Below are 16,156 nucleotides of genomic sequence, written 5' to 3'. Positions count from 1 at the left end.
AATTGCTCAACAAACTAAGAAAAATCTGGCACCCGTTCAGATTGGCACCCGTTCAAATCTCTAATAGGTAAAATAGAAGCTCAGTCTCCCCATGTATCTTCCTGTTTTCTGTTCCTTGATTATTTGTTAAAGCCTGAAAGTTACGGTAGTATATGACCCAAAATAAGCACCTTAGAAATCTATCTTAATTCTGCAGAGGGAAGTTTTCCTTTAAATAGGCGTATTACTTCCTTTGTCTCAGGATCCATTGAAAACTCTGCTTTGGCTTTCAAGAGGCTTGTCATTCAACTATGCCATTTACCAATGTAAATTACTCCTTTTGTAAATAAAGAACAATCAGGTTACCATAGATGCCTTGTCTGAAAAGTTCAATAAATAGTGTATCTCTCTGAATTTAGTAACTGCTTACTGTAGTAACCTTTGCTCTCAGTCACCTCCTGAAAAAGTTATTTAAAATTTAAATTGGTTTTAAGCTTCCTGTTTTTGTAATCTTTGGCTTCCCATTCTTTTTTTTTTTTTTTTTTTTTTAGGAAAGATGAAAGTACAAAATATGTCCATAGGTGTTATTTTAGAAGCGTGAAAAATACATCCCTACATAATAGGATTATGGCGAAACAGATTACAAAAACTGTAACTGGCCTCACTTTTCAGATTTTTATACTGCATGGATAAAAACTTGCATGTATGGAAAGGAAGGCTGTCCTTTCACAACCAAAAGACTACTGTTTCCTGCTCACCACAGAGCATTTTTATAACCAGTAATTCAGCACAGATTTCTCAGACATTCACCTACTGCACTTTGGTTGTTCTGTCATTCTGGACATTTAGTGTCATTAAAACTATTAATAGGAGGGAAAAAAAAAAAAAAAAAAAAAAAAAAAGCACCAATATTGAACTTCTGGTTTTCTGTTTCTAAGTGTTTATTTGCTACAGGCTATTGCATGATATGTAGATACACTCTGAAAATAATATGCAAAGAACTGCAAAATCATAATTCTGTAGTGGCTACTCTTTATGGAAAAAAAAAATAGGATTCATTCTACATCTTTTGCTGAAATCTGCACCTTCATTGCAGACATGAGGATTTAAGAAATAGATATGCAGAAGTCAATGACATTTTACATGCTTAAGATGCAGAGACCGATTCAATTTTTGTTTCCATTGCTACACAAAGAAAATTAATGCATATATAACCCTGATCTCTGGAAATATGTTTATATTTAAGTCTAATCTAAAAAGATGGCAGTAATAAGAATAAAGGATGTATTCAGTCATATTAAAATGGAAACAGCCATTAGATGTTCCTCCAGTTAAGCAGTTGCATGTAAAAGGAAATCTATTCTTTATGTATCTAAACTGCCAAATTATTTTTAAATCTGCATCTGGAATTCTCTTTTAAAAGTATTCACATATTCAGTATACTTGGAAGTAAATCATAAAGTATAACTGCATTTTTATCTTTGGGCTTGCAAAGTGATCAGTATTCCAAAACAAATGAAATTATGTCACTTACTATTAAAGACATTCAGCTCAGAGATGGAGCACAATACAGCTAAATAACATTCTAGCATTTAAAACAAGTAAGGCTAGATTGTTGTGAGTGAGTGCCCAGCTTTTTACTTCTGCAGCTCTCTGAAAACCCTTCTAGGCTCAGAAACTTCCGCTGCTTTTCAATGGAACTGATGATGAATTTGAAAACTTAGCCAACTTCATGACTGCATTGACTCAGAAACAAATAAAATTACATAGTTACTGGGTGATAAGGTGGACTTAAACAAAACGTGTCCATACTTGAATTCATTGGAAACTTTCTGATTTTGTTACACTACTTTGATTTGATGTCTCTTGAAGAGCTTGTAACTTTTGTTGCTGCTGCATTATGCTGAAGGTACAAACACAAGTTCCAGGGTTCACCACTTGCTCTTATAAGGAGAAATCTTAGTCTGAAAAAGCACTTCAGGTTGTTAATATTTTAACTCATGGTACTCAAACTGTGATCTATGAAGACTCGGTTGGCCAACAGTGCAGAGCACGTGTTTCCTTGGCTTGACTAAGGAAAGCTGACCATACATTAATGGCACATAAAACAAACTTTTGACAACTTGAGGAATGTCATGTGGGCAATAGCTAACAGTGACTGAAGTAAAAAAAAAAAAAAAAAAAAAAAAGACAATTTTTAAAGTAGGATATGGCATACACTTTTGAACTTAAAACCACTACTACAAATATTTCTAAAAACACAACTCTAGTAAAGCAATTGAACAGTGCTGAGTGACCAAAACAGGATCTCAGTTGTCTCTGCCTCAATCAATTGCCTAAAAAATGGACAGTTCTGGACTAAAGCTGCAACATGGAGGAAAATATTCTAAAGCAAGGAAGCTTTACATATCAAACTACTCAAACTAATAAAATTACTCCAGGAAATCTTGTATAGATCTGTCTGTGACAGAGCTAATTTTCTTCCTAGTAGCTGGCATGGTGCTGTGTTTTGGATTTAGGATGAGAATAATGGTGATAACACATGGATGGTTTAGTTCTCACAGAGCAGTGCTCACATAGCCTTTCCAGCTCCTTGTGCTGTCCTGCCAGCGAGGGGGCTGGGCGTGAGCAGGAGCTGGGAGGGGACACAGCCAGGACAGCTGGTCCAAGGGATATCCCAAAACATGTGGCATCATGAGGAACAATAAAACTGAGGGGGGATGGCTGGGCGTGGGGGTGGCTGCTGCTCAGGAACAGGCTGGGCATTGTTCAGCAGGGGGTGAGCAGTTGCATTGTGCATCACTTGCTTTCTATATTCTTTTATCATTATTATTAGCCCTTCGTTTTCTGTCCTGTTAAACTGTCTTTATCTCAAGTAATGAGTTTTTCCCTTTTTTTCCAATTCTCTCCCCTATCCCACTGGTGTGGGGTGAGCGGGGATGAGCAAGCAGCCGTGTGGTCCTTAGCTGCCTACTGGGTTAAACCACAAGATCCTAACAAGAAAAGACTTCAGAAAATAACAATTGGAATTCTCCTCTTCAGGTCAGCATTGAACACCCACACAGGCATTCTTATTTGATGGAACAAATTTTGAGGATTTTGGTGCAGCAAGCACATTTAAGTCTATGTGAACAGGCAATATACAAATTTGTGAATACTTTTAAATGCCCATGCTGTTATTTTTCTGTAACATTACTATCCCCAACTTTTTAAGTAAATATGTACTAAGTACCTTACAAAAAAAAAATCTACAAAAATAAAATTGAAATTACTTCAATGTATGCTTAAGAACAAATAAAACCTCTTACTCAACTAATTAGTCTTAGAAAAGGTTTGGCTACCTTGCTGCTATGCAACTTCACACCAGAGTTTCATCATCACCTCACTTTTCCCCTTTCTTTTATTTTTTTTTTTATTTTTTATTTTTAATCGGTTAACCACAAGCCATACTTGTAAAAGAAGGCTCTCCTACAATAACAGGAGTCAGAATATCAAAGTGGGACTGAGAAGTTGTACTACCACTGATAGTTTGTAAAATTTAAGTATGCTACAAAGACTTGGTTTAATGTTGCAGTTTACCATTCACAGGATCAAGCTCAGCTCTATTATGTTTTTTTTAAGGATATTCAAGTAAAAATTATAACCTTTTCCAAAGACTGCATTGAATAGATAGCTGAATTCCCAGAGAAGGCATCATATGACAGCCTAATTCTGAAAAAGACATGAAGTGGTTATTTTTCTCAGAACATGAAGCAGCTACTGATGATTACTGCATTTGTGTAAAATTTTATAGCTGAAGTTCCACTGGTATTAACAATTTGCTCGCTATACATAGACAAGTTCTTCACACTGGCTTTTCCGTAGTGTTTCCCTCTTATGACTGGTAGGTCTTTCTACTGGTCAGGTTTTAATACTGTAAGTTCCAGCTCTGACATCTCCTGGTACTCTAGCCTACAAAACTATATTTCATCAAAAACTCTGCTTTCATGCTAAATGTAAAGATTTTAAGTTGCCTGAACATAATCCACAAGACAATTTTTAAGTGAAAACTGTCTTAAGATAGTGTCTGTTTTTTTCCCCCTTTCAGATACAGCTTGATGATGCAACTTAAATTTTCTTATGTTTGGAAAGGTGCTGGTCTCTTCTCCTTAGTCACCAGTAACAGGATGCACAGGAATAGCACAAAGTTTTATCAGGGGAGGGTCAGATTGGACATGAGGAAAAAATGTCTTTACCGTGAGGGTGGTCAAACACTGGACCACCTAGAGAGGTGGTTGATGCCCCATGACTGTCATTGTTCAAGATACATTTGGACAACACCCCCAGTAAGATGATTTAACTTTTGGTTAGTCCTGAAGGCACTCAGACTAGATGATCTTGGAACATCTTTTCCTACTGAAGTATTCTATATTCTGTTCATAGAAATGCATAATCAGTATTACATTTTAAAATCTTCAGCTCCTGGACTCGGAGGCGTACCATGTAATAAGTGCACACAGAAAAGGAAAATAAATACAATTTATTAAAAACTTAACTTTTTATAACGTAAGCAAAAATATCCTATTGAAATTAGATCCACTTTCTAATGGGCTTTATAATGAAGTATTTAATTATTCACAGTGTTTAAGGGTATGTTCTAATTCAAGCAGATAAAAGAACAAGTGTTAAAATGTCAGTGTATATATTTTAGAGTCCTAAAACAATTTATTTTTTTCAAAGTACAAAGTGTTTTGCTGGTGTGAATAAACACATCTAGCATACCATTTATTTTTGTAGTCAAATTCAGGATATTTTTTTTTCATCTAAAAAGGCTGAATGTGTAGATATGCACAGCTTAGTCTGTGTCACTGTTTCCTTAATGACCCACCTTCTGTAAAATAAGGAAATGTGTAACAGGAAATGCCAACAACTCTTAGCTTAATTACGTGGCTGAACACTATCACCAATCAACTAGTTCTAGCATGCATAGCAATAGAATTTTCTAAGAAATCTGAATATTTGGTCTACACGTTCTTCGGGCACTAAGAAGCCATCTTTCCAATGAAGGTTTGACTTCTTTTCTCCTGCAAGTAGCCAGACCAGTTCAAGTCTTTCTCTTTACATTTCCTCCCATACCATGCAGTTCTCCCTCACTGTTTTTTGTCAGAGGTGACAAGCATAACTATAGTTAAAGAAACCTGTTGGTTTGGACACATTGATATTGTACATGTATATAGTCAAATGAGCAGCAACAGGACAATACTATTTGACAACAGCAAGGGAGCAGAAGTCTGGTGTAGGAGAGAACTTTAGTTTTGCTCTGTATATATAAAGAAAATCCTAGGCATATGCACTGACAGCTATTCTTTAGAATTTGCTGTCATCAAGCACAATAAAGTTCACTCCTGTTATAAATGAACTGAGCTACTCAATCAGGGATGAGTTCAATCGTTAAAATAATCTAATCAGACAAAAGTAAACCAACAAAGATGTAAATAGTGGACTTTATCATAAGCCATATAATGCCTTACTTTCCCCAATCATCTTTTAAGTTACTTATTACATCCCTGAAACTCTGGCTTCAATTCACTGCTTGCAGGTACTGATTCAGACTGTGATGGCTCTGAATCTGCAATAAAAAAAGATAAAAGTAGTTGTGATAACCATAAGACTAAAAAGGTCAACTAACATTTAGTTTCTCTCAGTCACGTCAAAATGCATATAAATTCCAGTACTTTAATTTTTAACTAAGAATGACAAGCTACATGGAAAGTCTGCAGTATGACACAAAACTGTAAACCACCACAAGTGAGTTATACATTCATATGCACAACGGGCTGTATCTCCTGTCTGATATGTCTTGGACTTATATTATGAAGCAGACAACAGACAAAGCTCCACCTCAAAAGGAAGCTGCAAGGTGCTCATGCTGTCAATTGCTTCCAATAAGCAGACAAAAGTACCCAAGTGCTATCTTCAGCACACACCTCAAAGCACAAAGAGGGTGAAGTCAAACTGAATCAAAGTACAACATGTCTTTATGAAACCATGCTTCTGAAAGCATTAAGAACCCTCCTTTTATACTGAGACAAGAAACAGAATGACAAATAAGGGCAAAGCTGGTTTCACGTTATTTAGCAGTTTGTAAAAGAAAAGCCTCTTGAGAAGCATCTCTATATTAAAGTATGCAGCATATTGATTTTTCATCAGTCTTTATACAATATACCCATTATTTTATTCTATGTTTGTGATATAACCGAACCAGTATCATGGTTATTCTGAAAATCTTCAGTTTTCTTTATACCCCAAATGTCCCATTTGAGGCCCACTTCCATTATTTTTGAAATTAAAATACATTGTTTGGGTTTTTTATTTTTCATTTTTATAAATTGGGGTTAGGGTTGGAAAACATTGGAGAAGACCTCCAAGATCATCAGGTCCAACCATCAGTCTAACACCAGCAAGTCCACTGCTAAACCATGTCTCTATGTGCCATATCCATGTCTCAAACACCTCCAGGGATGTTTACTCAACCACCTCCCTGAGCAGCCTCTTCCCATGCCTAACCACCCTTCCCATAAATAAATCCTTTCAGATATCTAAACATTCCCCTGGCACAACTTGAGACCATTTTCTCAAGTCCTATCACTTTGCATCTGAGAAAAGAAACCGACACCCACCCTGCTACAACCTTTCAGGTAGATTGATGAGGTCTCCCTGCAGCCTCTTCTCCACACTGATCAACCTCAGTTCCCTCAGCCACTCCTCATTAACACTGTTGTCTATTCCCTTCACCAGCTTTGTTGCTCTTCTCTGAATGCATTCCAGTAACTCAATATTTCTTCTAGTAAGGAGCTCAAAACTGAATACAATCTTTTAAGTGCAATTTTTTGTATAAAATATATAAATTCATATATTCTTCATATATTTACATATGAAGAAAAAAATATGGTAGATATATTGTTTTTAACGTTAATGGAAGACCAAAAAAAATCAATTCAGGAGGTGTTGATTTGTCATAGAAATTAATTTTACTAGCCACTAAACTTTCCACACACTGATCTATCAAGTTCAAGAAAGTCATGTCAATCCACAGCATATAGACAAGCATTCACTTTTAATCCAATAAAACTGTTGCAAAACCAAAATTTTTAATCATGTGGACATATTTATTTATTTATTTTTTAAGAAAAGGTGATCTGTTTCATATACATGAGTATGGATGACAACTCTAAGTTCTCAGAAAAAATAGTAGGAAACAAGGACTATTCGAAAACAAATAGCAACTATTTTACAGTCTGCTTAACTTCAAGGAGGAGGATAACTGTGTCTCCTCAGTACTTTACAAAAAGAGCCATTGGATCAGAACAGAACATACTTCTACAACTGCAAAGATGGAAAAGAAAGCCATGAAAGCCCCTGCCTTTGCTGACTACAAGCAGGAGGGCACTTTCCCTAAGCTGTCTGCAGGGTGCTGTAAGCCAAGCACGGTAACTCAGTAAGTCTCAGCATACTTAAAGAGAAAGAATCAAATTATTCAGGCCACCCATAATTCAAATCCAACTAACATTAAAAGATTTAAAAGAAACAGCTTGCAGTAATTTTACCTGTGGACTGCTCACTGTTTTCTGAAATTTCTTGAATCTTTTTTTTCCATGCAGTATGTTGTTGATACCAGTCAGTCCCGTAACCATTGCTAATTAATTTGCTAAAGTTTACTGCTTCGCTTTTTCTCTGAGCAGGCCTGTAAATCAAAACATGTTAAATAATAGCATAAGTAAAACAAAATTGGGATTAAGTGGAAAGAATGTATTTTGAACAGAAAAAGTAATAGCCTTAAATAATATAACTTATTTGTAAGTAACAGTACATATACATGCTATATGTCATCATCATAGGAAAAAAAACAAAGCACGCAGCTGGGACTGATTCAGTAAATATACATGTAGTTTTAAATGACAAGAACCATTCATGTTATTGGAACTTCACATGTATAATACTGGCATAATTCTGGCCTGCTGACCAGAAAAAGTTAGTGAGAAAGAAAAATCTAAGCAAGAACGTGTAAGCTGAAAAGGCTGATGACACACATTCTGCATTGTTTAGGTTTTATCTCAAAAATTTGCTCATAAGTATACATTTCATTAGACATTTCAATCACACATTTTGCATCATTAACATACTTCCAAAACAGACTATTTTCTGATGTTTATCTCTAATCTGTTTTTAACACAAAGTACTTTGGAGCAATTCAGCTGTGCACACAGATTAGTGTTGTCATCGCTCGCTTAGAAGACTAATTATCTTCCAGGTGTTGATAACAGTATGTCTGCTGGGCCTGACCTTCCATTAGGCTACAGCCGATGTGATTTCTGAACATGGTAGTCCTACCTGTGCCTCTGTAATCTACGCTCACAGAATTAACAATGCACTCTAATAGTTTGCATCTGTTCACTGGTATTAACAACAGATAATTTAGAATGCAGTAAAAGAGTACTTAACTACACGACAATATTTTACCACACAACTGTATGCATACTTTCCCTAAATAAAAGTTTTGTAAATAACTAAAATAATAGCTTTACTGTATAAATTAAATTCCTATTTAACATATTTCACCACTATAGATGGTGGCAGTAAGTAAGTTTAGTAGCAGTAAGGATCCGGAAAGGCCGTGCACAAATTCTCTAATCTCTGCAAGTTCCCAAGCAGTAATATTACTTGCATGCACATAGGCTTGCAGGTTTAGGAGTTTAATGAATTTCATAAACATGTTACTTACATAGGTGGAAAGGAAAGCCTATTTTTCCCACTGAATTCCTTGTTCATAGCAATACTTGGCGTTCTGGTTGGACACGTAGTGTTTATAGCTGGGAGCTTTACCTGAATGAGAGAGATCTTAACTTAATAAAAACAATTATAAAAATAACTAAGTGGTGTCAGAAGTGATAGTTATATTAAAGGCCCCAAAAAATCATCAAGTTGTACTATCGTAGGAATATTATTTCAAAAAGAGCGAGCAGAGGAGTATAGAGGAATAGAAAAAGATTTAAAAGCACCTTAGTTATACCAGGTAAGATCAGCTGTTTGTTCATTATGTCAGTAATGACAAACATGCTCATCTATGAGCTTTTCCCTCACAGTACACTTCTACCAAAAGTTAGGCTTCAAATTCAAACTAATTCAAACAATTGCAACTTCTCATCTTGGCATATTTCCCTATGTCCAGTGCAAGATAACATCCCAGTCTTAATGAAGCCAGGGGGACCAGAAACTAACTTCCAGCCTAATTTAAAAAACAAAACAAAACAAAAACATAGGACATCTCATACAATGGGATGAGAAAGCAATGGTGGTATATGAATTTGAGGCTTGAAATTCCAACAAATACAGATGTACTGAGAAAAGCCTATAAGAGGAATGTATATTTTATTTTTATTCTTTATTCATTATGTCCTCATAAGAGGACACCCAGAAAGATGGTGAAGGGACACCACAAACTCTAGGCCTCAAAGTCAGAGAACCCAAAAAGTAGTGGAAAAACATTAGCAACACACATCAACACTGTTTATTTTAACAGCTTTCAAAACTAACAGCTGATGAAGGGTCAATATACTTCCCTCTCAAATCAAAGCACTCAATTAAATATCCCCAGTAATTCCAATATGTTTCACTGAGAGCTACTTAGAGAAAAAAAGCAAAAAAGAGCAACAACAAAAATTCTTCAAAGACTATGTACAACTTCCTTCATTGCATAAAAAGAAAGAGTGGGCAGGAATCCTCAAGATGGTGTGTACAATTTTCAAAGCCTATCAAGAAAGTGTTTGTGTTGTTCTAATATATTCCCTTAATAGGAACCTACATATTATTTGACCACGCTTTTTTTTTAAAAAAAAACTTGCAATACAGAAAAGTACCCCATAGAATAAGAGCCTGCTTGCAAAATAAATTAAGGTAACTGGAAGTGAAATATATTGCTCTGTAAATTTAAAAGTACATTAAAGATAAAGATACTTTTCACCTACGTAGACATTCCTACTGCCATATAGTTAACCTAAAAGAGCAAAAATTATGAACAGAGTGCAAAAATTAGATGCATCATCATCAATTGCAATTGGATTGTGGACACTAAAAACAACTCTAATGAAAACATTCATGATGAAAAGCTTCCAAAACAGATGTAAACACACCACAGACTTTCCCAGGACCCTGTGCAGATTTTGTTTAGAAAGGGCAAAGTATACTGTTGTTTGAATACATCTGACCCACGAAGAAGCCAGTAAAAAATGTAGACATGAATGTTTGAAGAGCATAGTTTTCTTTTTTTCTGGGAACAAATGAAGCCTAGTGCAGTTCTACTTATTCTGAAACAGAAAGTCAATGATGAAGTTCCTACACACTTCAGAACCAGAGTTGCACCAGAATAAAAATCCCAGAATTTCAGCTAAACAGAATGATGTTTTATTGAAGCTTAAAGAGGTGAAAAACTTGAATACCCATCGAAGAAGAGATGACACTGAAAAGAGCATGCAGTGATGCTGGATTAAGACTGGGGTCTGTTGTCCAAAATGACAAGGTTTTTTTTTTTCTAAGAAAAAAAATCAGCTGCCTACAACTGCTTTCAAAATCTGTGAATGCTCATCTGCTGTGGCAGCCCTTTTTTGCTTCACATTTCAAAAACACTTCTGCTGTGCAAGAAGAGTCACTGCTTTTTTTCTCTTCAGCATTAAACTGCACCATTTCAGAACTGACACACCATGGAAGTTCCAGATGGAGGACTCTGACAAGCCTCTATTCAACAGCCACTGAGCTTCCCAAATAAAAAGCAAACCGAGTTTCCCAGAAAAAGCAAACTATGTAGGACATTTTCCACTTGGCTGAAGTGCTCTCTCCATTTGTGATGATACAGTTAACAACATAATCTAAGAGTGACTACTTACATTTACAGCATTTGACTGTTACTGCATGCCTAGGACTGCTAACAAAAGGGGTCACTCCTTTTAATCCATGAGGAAGGTATCATTTCAGAAACACTTAAAGTCCTTTATCTTGTTTGTGCAAATGCCTGACAGCTATGACCTCAGACACAATGTATTCATCTTACTCTCTATGAACACACATTTATTAATTTCAGATTCAGGAAACACTAACTGTAATTTGTAAAGCAACTACTTCATTTATACCCAACAACTCATGATGTAATATAGTCATACCATGAAAATGTAAATGTATTTGGTTGTGGTTTTCCTCAGTGAAAACCCTGACCTCAACACTCTTCCACACGCATGGGTGGTAGGTACAATAGATACTTCCTATTAATATGGAAAACTGAAAGCACCTGAGCGAAATCCTGGTTCCCCTGAGATCAAGGGCAAGATTCCACATTACACTCCAAGGACATATTTGAGGTTAAATCCTGACCTCAGGTGAGTAATCCTTTTACTAGAGCATGTACATATATACATATGCATGCATACACACAGAGTCCTGTACATGCGTAACGCAGAATCCTGGAAAAATAAAAAATATTTTCATTCAAGACATAGAGCTCCAAAATAACCACAATTATTTGATAAAAAAAATCTGTATTTTTCACCAAGGCTAACATTAAAGGAACACCATACCGCAGCTCTCCAGACCTGTCCTTCATTAGGAGCAGCAGAAAACTGCAATCAACATAGCAGAAAAACAAGACCAAGAGAATATGGACCAGAAGCACAAAAAGGAAATTTTGTCTTCAAGGTGTACAATTTAGCACAATGGTAGCGCTTTACCATTACAGATACAAAACGCATAGCCAGATCTCTTGATTGCATTCTTCAATCTTTGGAAGGAAAAAATGGCAACATTCAGAGATGAACAAATTGCACCTGGGCACGGAGAAAAGCCTCTCATTCCTCCACAAACACTCATAACTGCATATCAACCGTGAGCAAGATACGAACTACTCTTTGCAGGAATACATAGGCTTAAGTGTTTGGCCAAGAAGCGTTTACTACAGAAACCAAAGGCTTACTCAGCACACCACTAGTAAAACTGCCATAAGAAAAAAGCTCAACAGAAAACCCTACTGGCATTGCTTACTCTTACTGACAGATAAGGGATGTATACCTAGCAGAACTCAAGACATTGAGTTAATTAATCTCGTACTAATCAATGTATTGCAAAACCATGAAGATTAATAAGATGCAGTGACAGCCATAACTTGAAGAGCAATGGAGATTCTAACACTTCAGAGGAACATGGCATAAATGTTTAAAGCTCCAGAGCAAGGGCCCACTCGGGAACAATGTTTTCAAACTGAGTACAGCAGGAACCCTTAGAGGTTAAAATGTTTTTGCAGTTGTCCATAAAGACTCCCTTTGGGATTTCCCTCCATGATTGCATCATACATCTCTCTTCTTAAGGGCTGCCTTATCAGGCTGGACTGAATAATGTTGTCCAGACATTCAACATCACCTAAATACTTGAGGTAGTTTGCTACTGCACTGTCATTATTTAGTCAAGCAGTAAATTGAGTATTGCTCAGAATTTTTTCTGTGGTGGTTTTGAAATCTCTCTCTACCCTTCATTATACAAAATGTACAGTGAGAAAACTAAAAACAAAGACTGTGTGGTAGGGCTAGTTGTATTGTCTCACTGGGAGAATCTTCAGGAAAGTGCTCTGAACAAACCACAGAATAGAAACCTCTAATAAAAGGAAGGAAGTAGAAGTAGATGCAAAAGAAGCATCATGTGATGTCTCAAGGTATATGAGACACTTCTTGTGAGGGTACAAAAAAGGTACTCTGCAATAGGACAACCATTTCAGAGATGGTGGTGTGAAGGGGGGTGAGAAAGCTAAGGCATGAGCCACAGAATCTGTTATCTGAGGCACCTAACTATAGAAGAGTAAAGTTTGGGAGTTAGTACCTTAGACAAAATTCAGCTTCCAAAACAGTAATATAGATTACATATTAGGGCCTCTACAGATTTGGAATTTGAGCTGAATAAGTACCATTTATTCACATTGTACTCAGTGATAAATAAAAAATTTATGAGAACTTTCATGTACAAGACTGAATGAAACAGGGCTTTGATCAAATTCCACACCTAGCAGAAAAAGACCTTCCACCAGTCCCCACATGGACTTGAACTACACATACCATTACCAAAATCAAATTTGTCTCAGAGCAGTAAAGACAATGAGTTCTTAAGTAAGGGACCACTTAATCTGCCTCACATTTTGATCCTCTAGAAGGCTTCCATGGCAGTTTGAGTTTCAAGTGTCAATGCCCTGAGACTGACTGAAAAAAAGTTTCACCTAAAGGCATCAGCAAGTTATACCTGAAGCACACATTATGTGCATGACTACTTCTGCAGGCTAAGATGACATTCCCAAGCCTGTTCAGAAGGACAACATATCCCCATTGACACAAGACATCATTCTGAATTTGCACTTGTTACTCTCCTCAGCAAAGGTTAAGGACTTTTTACTTAAAATGTCCAACACCTGCGCTTGTAGTTAAGTGGAAGCGATGTACTAGTGTTCAAGTACATCAAAAGTCTTTCCATGTATATTCCAAAGCAATATGGCAACTGAGGCACCCAGGACTACAGATTTTTTAGGACTACTATAGGACTACTATTTTTTATAAAAATGTAAGCCTTAAATGGGCAGGAGGGGAGGATGAAAGATGGAGGATGGGAGATGGGGTTTTGTCCTCTAAACCTAAAATCATCACAGAAAAGTTTGCTCTAAGCATAGTTTGCCCTACATTCATTTTGTGGTGGATAAATCTTCTGTTCATAGGCAGCTAGTGTAGACTCTTTCAGGACTCCCTCTTGAACTTTAAAACAAACCCTTTTTTCTGAACAGCCTTCTGTTCCCTCCTCCTCCTCCTTCTCATTCCTTCCTCCCCCAGGACTGAACAAGAATTCGATTCAACAGAAGTGAATTTCAGTAGAAACACAGCATAAGAAGATAGAAACTAATTCCCAGCTTTCATTTACACTTAAATATGTGCACGTGCAATTGGAAATTGCATATCTGGTTCATACGCTACACCTGCAACACTTAAACATAATTTTACTACACTGCAACTTCCCTTCGTAAGAACCAACAAATTCAGTCAGAAGCATCTGGACAAGCTCTGCAAACAAAGCCATCTCCGTCATACCTTTTTTTTCTCTGCATTTTCTTTGTCCTCAGCATCCCGCTGCCAAACACTTTTCATATCGAAATCGAAAGGCCCTCTTCTTGTCTCGCAATTATTACTGTGATGGTCATCAGCATTGAACTCTTTGTGAACCATAAAATCTGGTAGAGTGGAAACATAGTTCCTGCAGACAGATGTTTAACACTTGTTTTTACCAGGGATATGTATTTTTCGCTTCATTACAAAATAATTCTGAAACACTGACAGATGAAGAGAGAACCCAGGAAGTTATTCAGGCTCTTGGCAGACCTACCGTGGCTCATTGGCTGCTGGAGGATTGGAGCGGTGTGAGTACCAGTCAGGCACAGCGTATGCTACTGGAGATGACTTGCTTGTAACAGGAGCGTAGTGCTTCAACAAGTCTTAGGATGAAAAGACAAAAGCTGCTACTTTTCTGACTCTTATTCTGGTTATAAAAGCATCATCTTTTCAGGCTGCTGTTTTACCAAGAAGAGACACCTTTTAGTATTCACTAAGTAACATCTGTCTTCCTTGGTTAAACAGGCAATCAAAACCTTGCAGCACCATGTTTCATTTGTACCCTTATTTATCTTCTAAAAGTTTTGACACGTTTCTGCTGGTGTCTGTTAATTCATATTCCTGTATTTGTCATCCTGCTCTAAGTGTGCACGCCTGCCATCTGTTCAAGTCTCTTAACTTCTCTTTCTCAATAATGGAAACAACAAAAACATGGAGTGTCCTGGTACAAGAATAGAATATACACAGAACCGTAACAAACTGGATGTCATTAGAAAAAAAACACCTCACAGACATCTACCAAGCTTTCTGATAACAATTCTTTGTGACAAGACTGTTTTTACCAGACTGTTACTTAAAGAGCCCTAGCATAAACTGTAAAGACCTATCTCAAATGCAGGTAAACTGCCAGCATTTTCCAAGTAGTTCAGACAAAATGCAAAACTACCTATTTTGACAACAGGTAGTTAATTCAATACACAGGTGTACATTAGGTGTACATTACAAGCAGACCTCTTATGTCACAATTTCAAATACTTTTTCCCCTAGTTTAATTTCAGAAGATTCTTCTGAAACATCTGCAAAATTTTTCTGCCACAAAACTCATGGAAAACCAAAGAAAATAATGCCAGAACAAACAGCCAGAAAAGTCACACACCAGGTCGGCCTCCTTGCTTTGCCAGCCTTACATAAGCTGAATCAGTGTCTTTGATCCATTTCCTGTGGCACCCAAATGTCCCTTCATTGGGAGCTTTTGCAAGACCTGGAATCTGGGATGTTGGAGGAAGTGGGATATCTGAGTTCATTGGTTTCTCTGGTCGCTTCGTGGGCATCTGGTAATAGCATTCTGTAGTAATGGAAAAGAAAATATCATAAAATAAATAAAATAAACTGTTAGCATCCCTTTTTCAGGCAACTATCAAATCTAGTCAACCTGAAATTTGAGCAACATGCTGCATTTCAGCATGAAGGTAGAAGACAAGGATTCTTTATTCAAGGGCACATAGCAAAGACAAATTCTGGAAGATCATATTCAACAAAGAAGGCCTTTGTTTAAGCTTTGAAATAGCATTCAGGTTTTCATAGAAAATGTTCTAGTACAGGGCACCACATATATTCAGGCAGCAGACCATGTCAAGGACACCAAGAGCAGAGTCACAACAGACAGCTAGTAGCAGTTAAACCTTTTGTTTCCTTTCCTCCACATCTACCACCAAATGCAAGGGCAGCATTCTTTTTTGTCCATTTCTAGGTCTTCATTTGTAAAATAATCCAACCTGATCCCCAAGTCATCCCCTCCTTAATAAAATAAGGTGAGTCAAGCCCTCACCAGAAATACCGGTTTCTCAACTTTCTGCATGCAAAAACAAACAAGCAATCAAACAGAAACATCAAAACACTCTACAAGGAAGGGAAATTTCCGTAAAGGGAAAATGAGGTGGCAAACGGAAGAAAAAGACAATCTAAGGAATTATGCTATGAAAGGCATACAGACTTACTGCGATGACTCCAAATGCAGCAAA

General features: G+C 36.8%; 1 protein-coding gene across 1 annotated transcript; it reads right to left on the bottom strand.

The window, feature by feature from the left end:
- Positions 1-5,510: 5,510 nt before the first annotated feature.
- C2H7orf57 (chromosome 2 C7orf57 homolog) lies at positions 5,511-15,466 on the bottom strand. Its single transcript, XM_032180624.1, has 6 exons — positions 15,292-15,466; positions 14,410-14,518; positions 14,118-14,280; positions 8,741-8,841; positions 7,566-7,702; positions 5,511-5,587 (listed from the first exon to the last, which is right to left on the bottom strand). Exons 1-6 carry the CDS (start codon positions 15,464-15,466, stop codon positions 5,511-5,513), a joined length of 762 nt encoding a protein of 253 aa, XP_032036515.1.
- Positions 15,467-16,156: the final 690 nt, after the last annotated feature.

This window comes from Aythya fuligula, chromosome 2 (genome assembly GCF_009819795.1).
Source record: "Aythya fuligula isolate bAytFul2 chromosome 2, bAytFul2.pri, whole genome shotgun sequence".
Lineage (NCBI taxonomy): Eukaryota > Metazoa > Chordata > Aves > Anseriformes > Anatidae > Aythya > Aythya fuligula.
The sequence above is the reverse complement of the archived record's forward strand: the minus strand, read 5'-3'. Positions and strand labels throughout refer to the sequence as shown.

What these genes read in the sequence shown, in the direction of transcription:
- C2H7orf57 (XM_032180624.1), bottom strand. Translation starts at nt 15,466, where the DNA reads ATGCCCACGAAGCGACCAGAGAAACCAATGAACTCAGATATCCCACTT. An exon ending in AAAGCAAGGAGGCCGACCTG is followed by an intron (nt 14,519 to 15,291) that starts GTGTGTGACTTT and finishes TTTCATCCTAAG; the next exon opens with ACTTGTTGAAGCACTACGCT. An exon ending in CCAGCAGCCAATGAGCCACG is followed by an intron (nt 14,281 to 14,409) that starts GTAGGTCTGCCA and finishes ATCTGTCTGCAG; the next exon opens with GAACTATGTTTCCACTCTAC.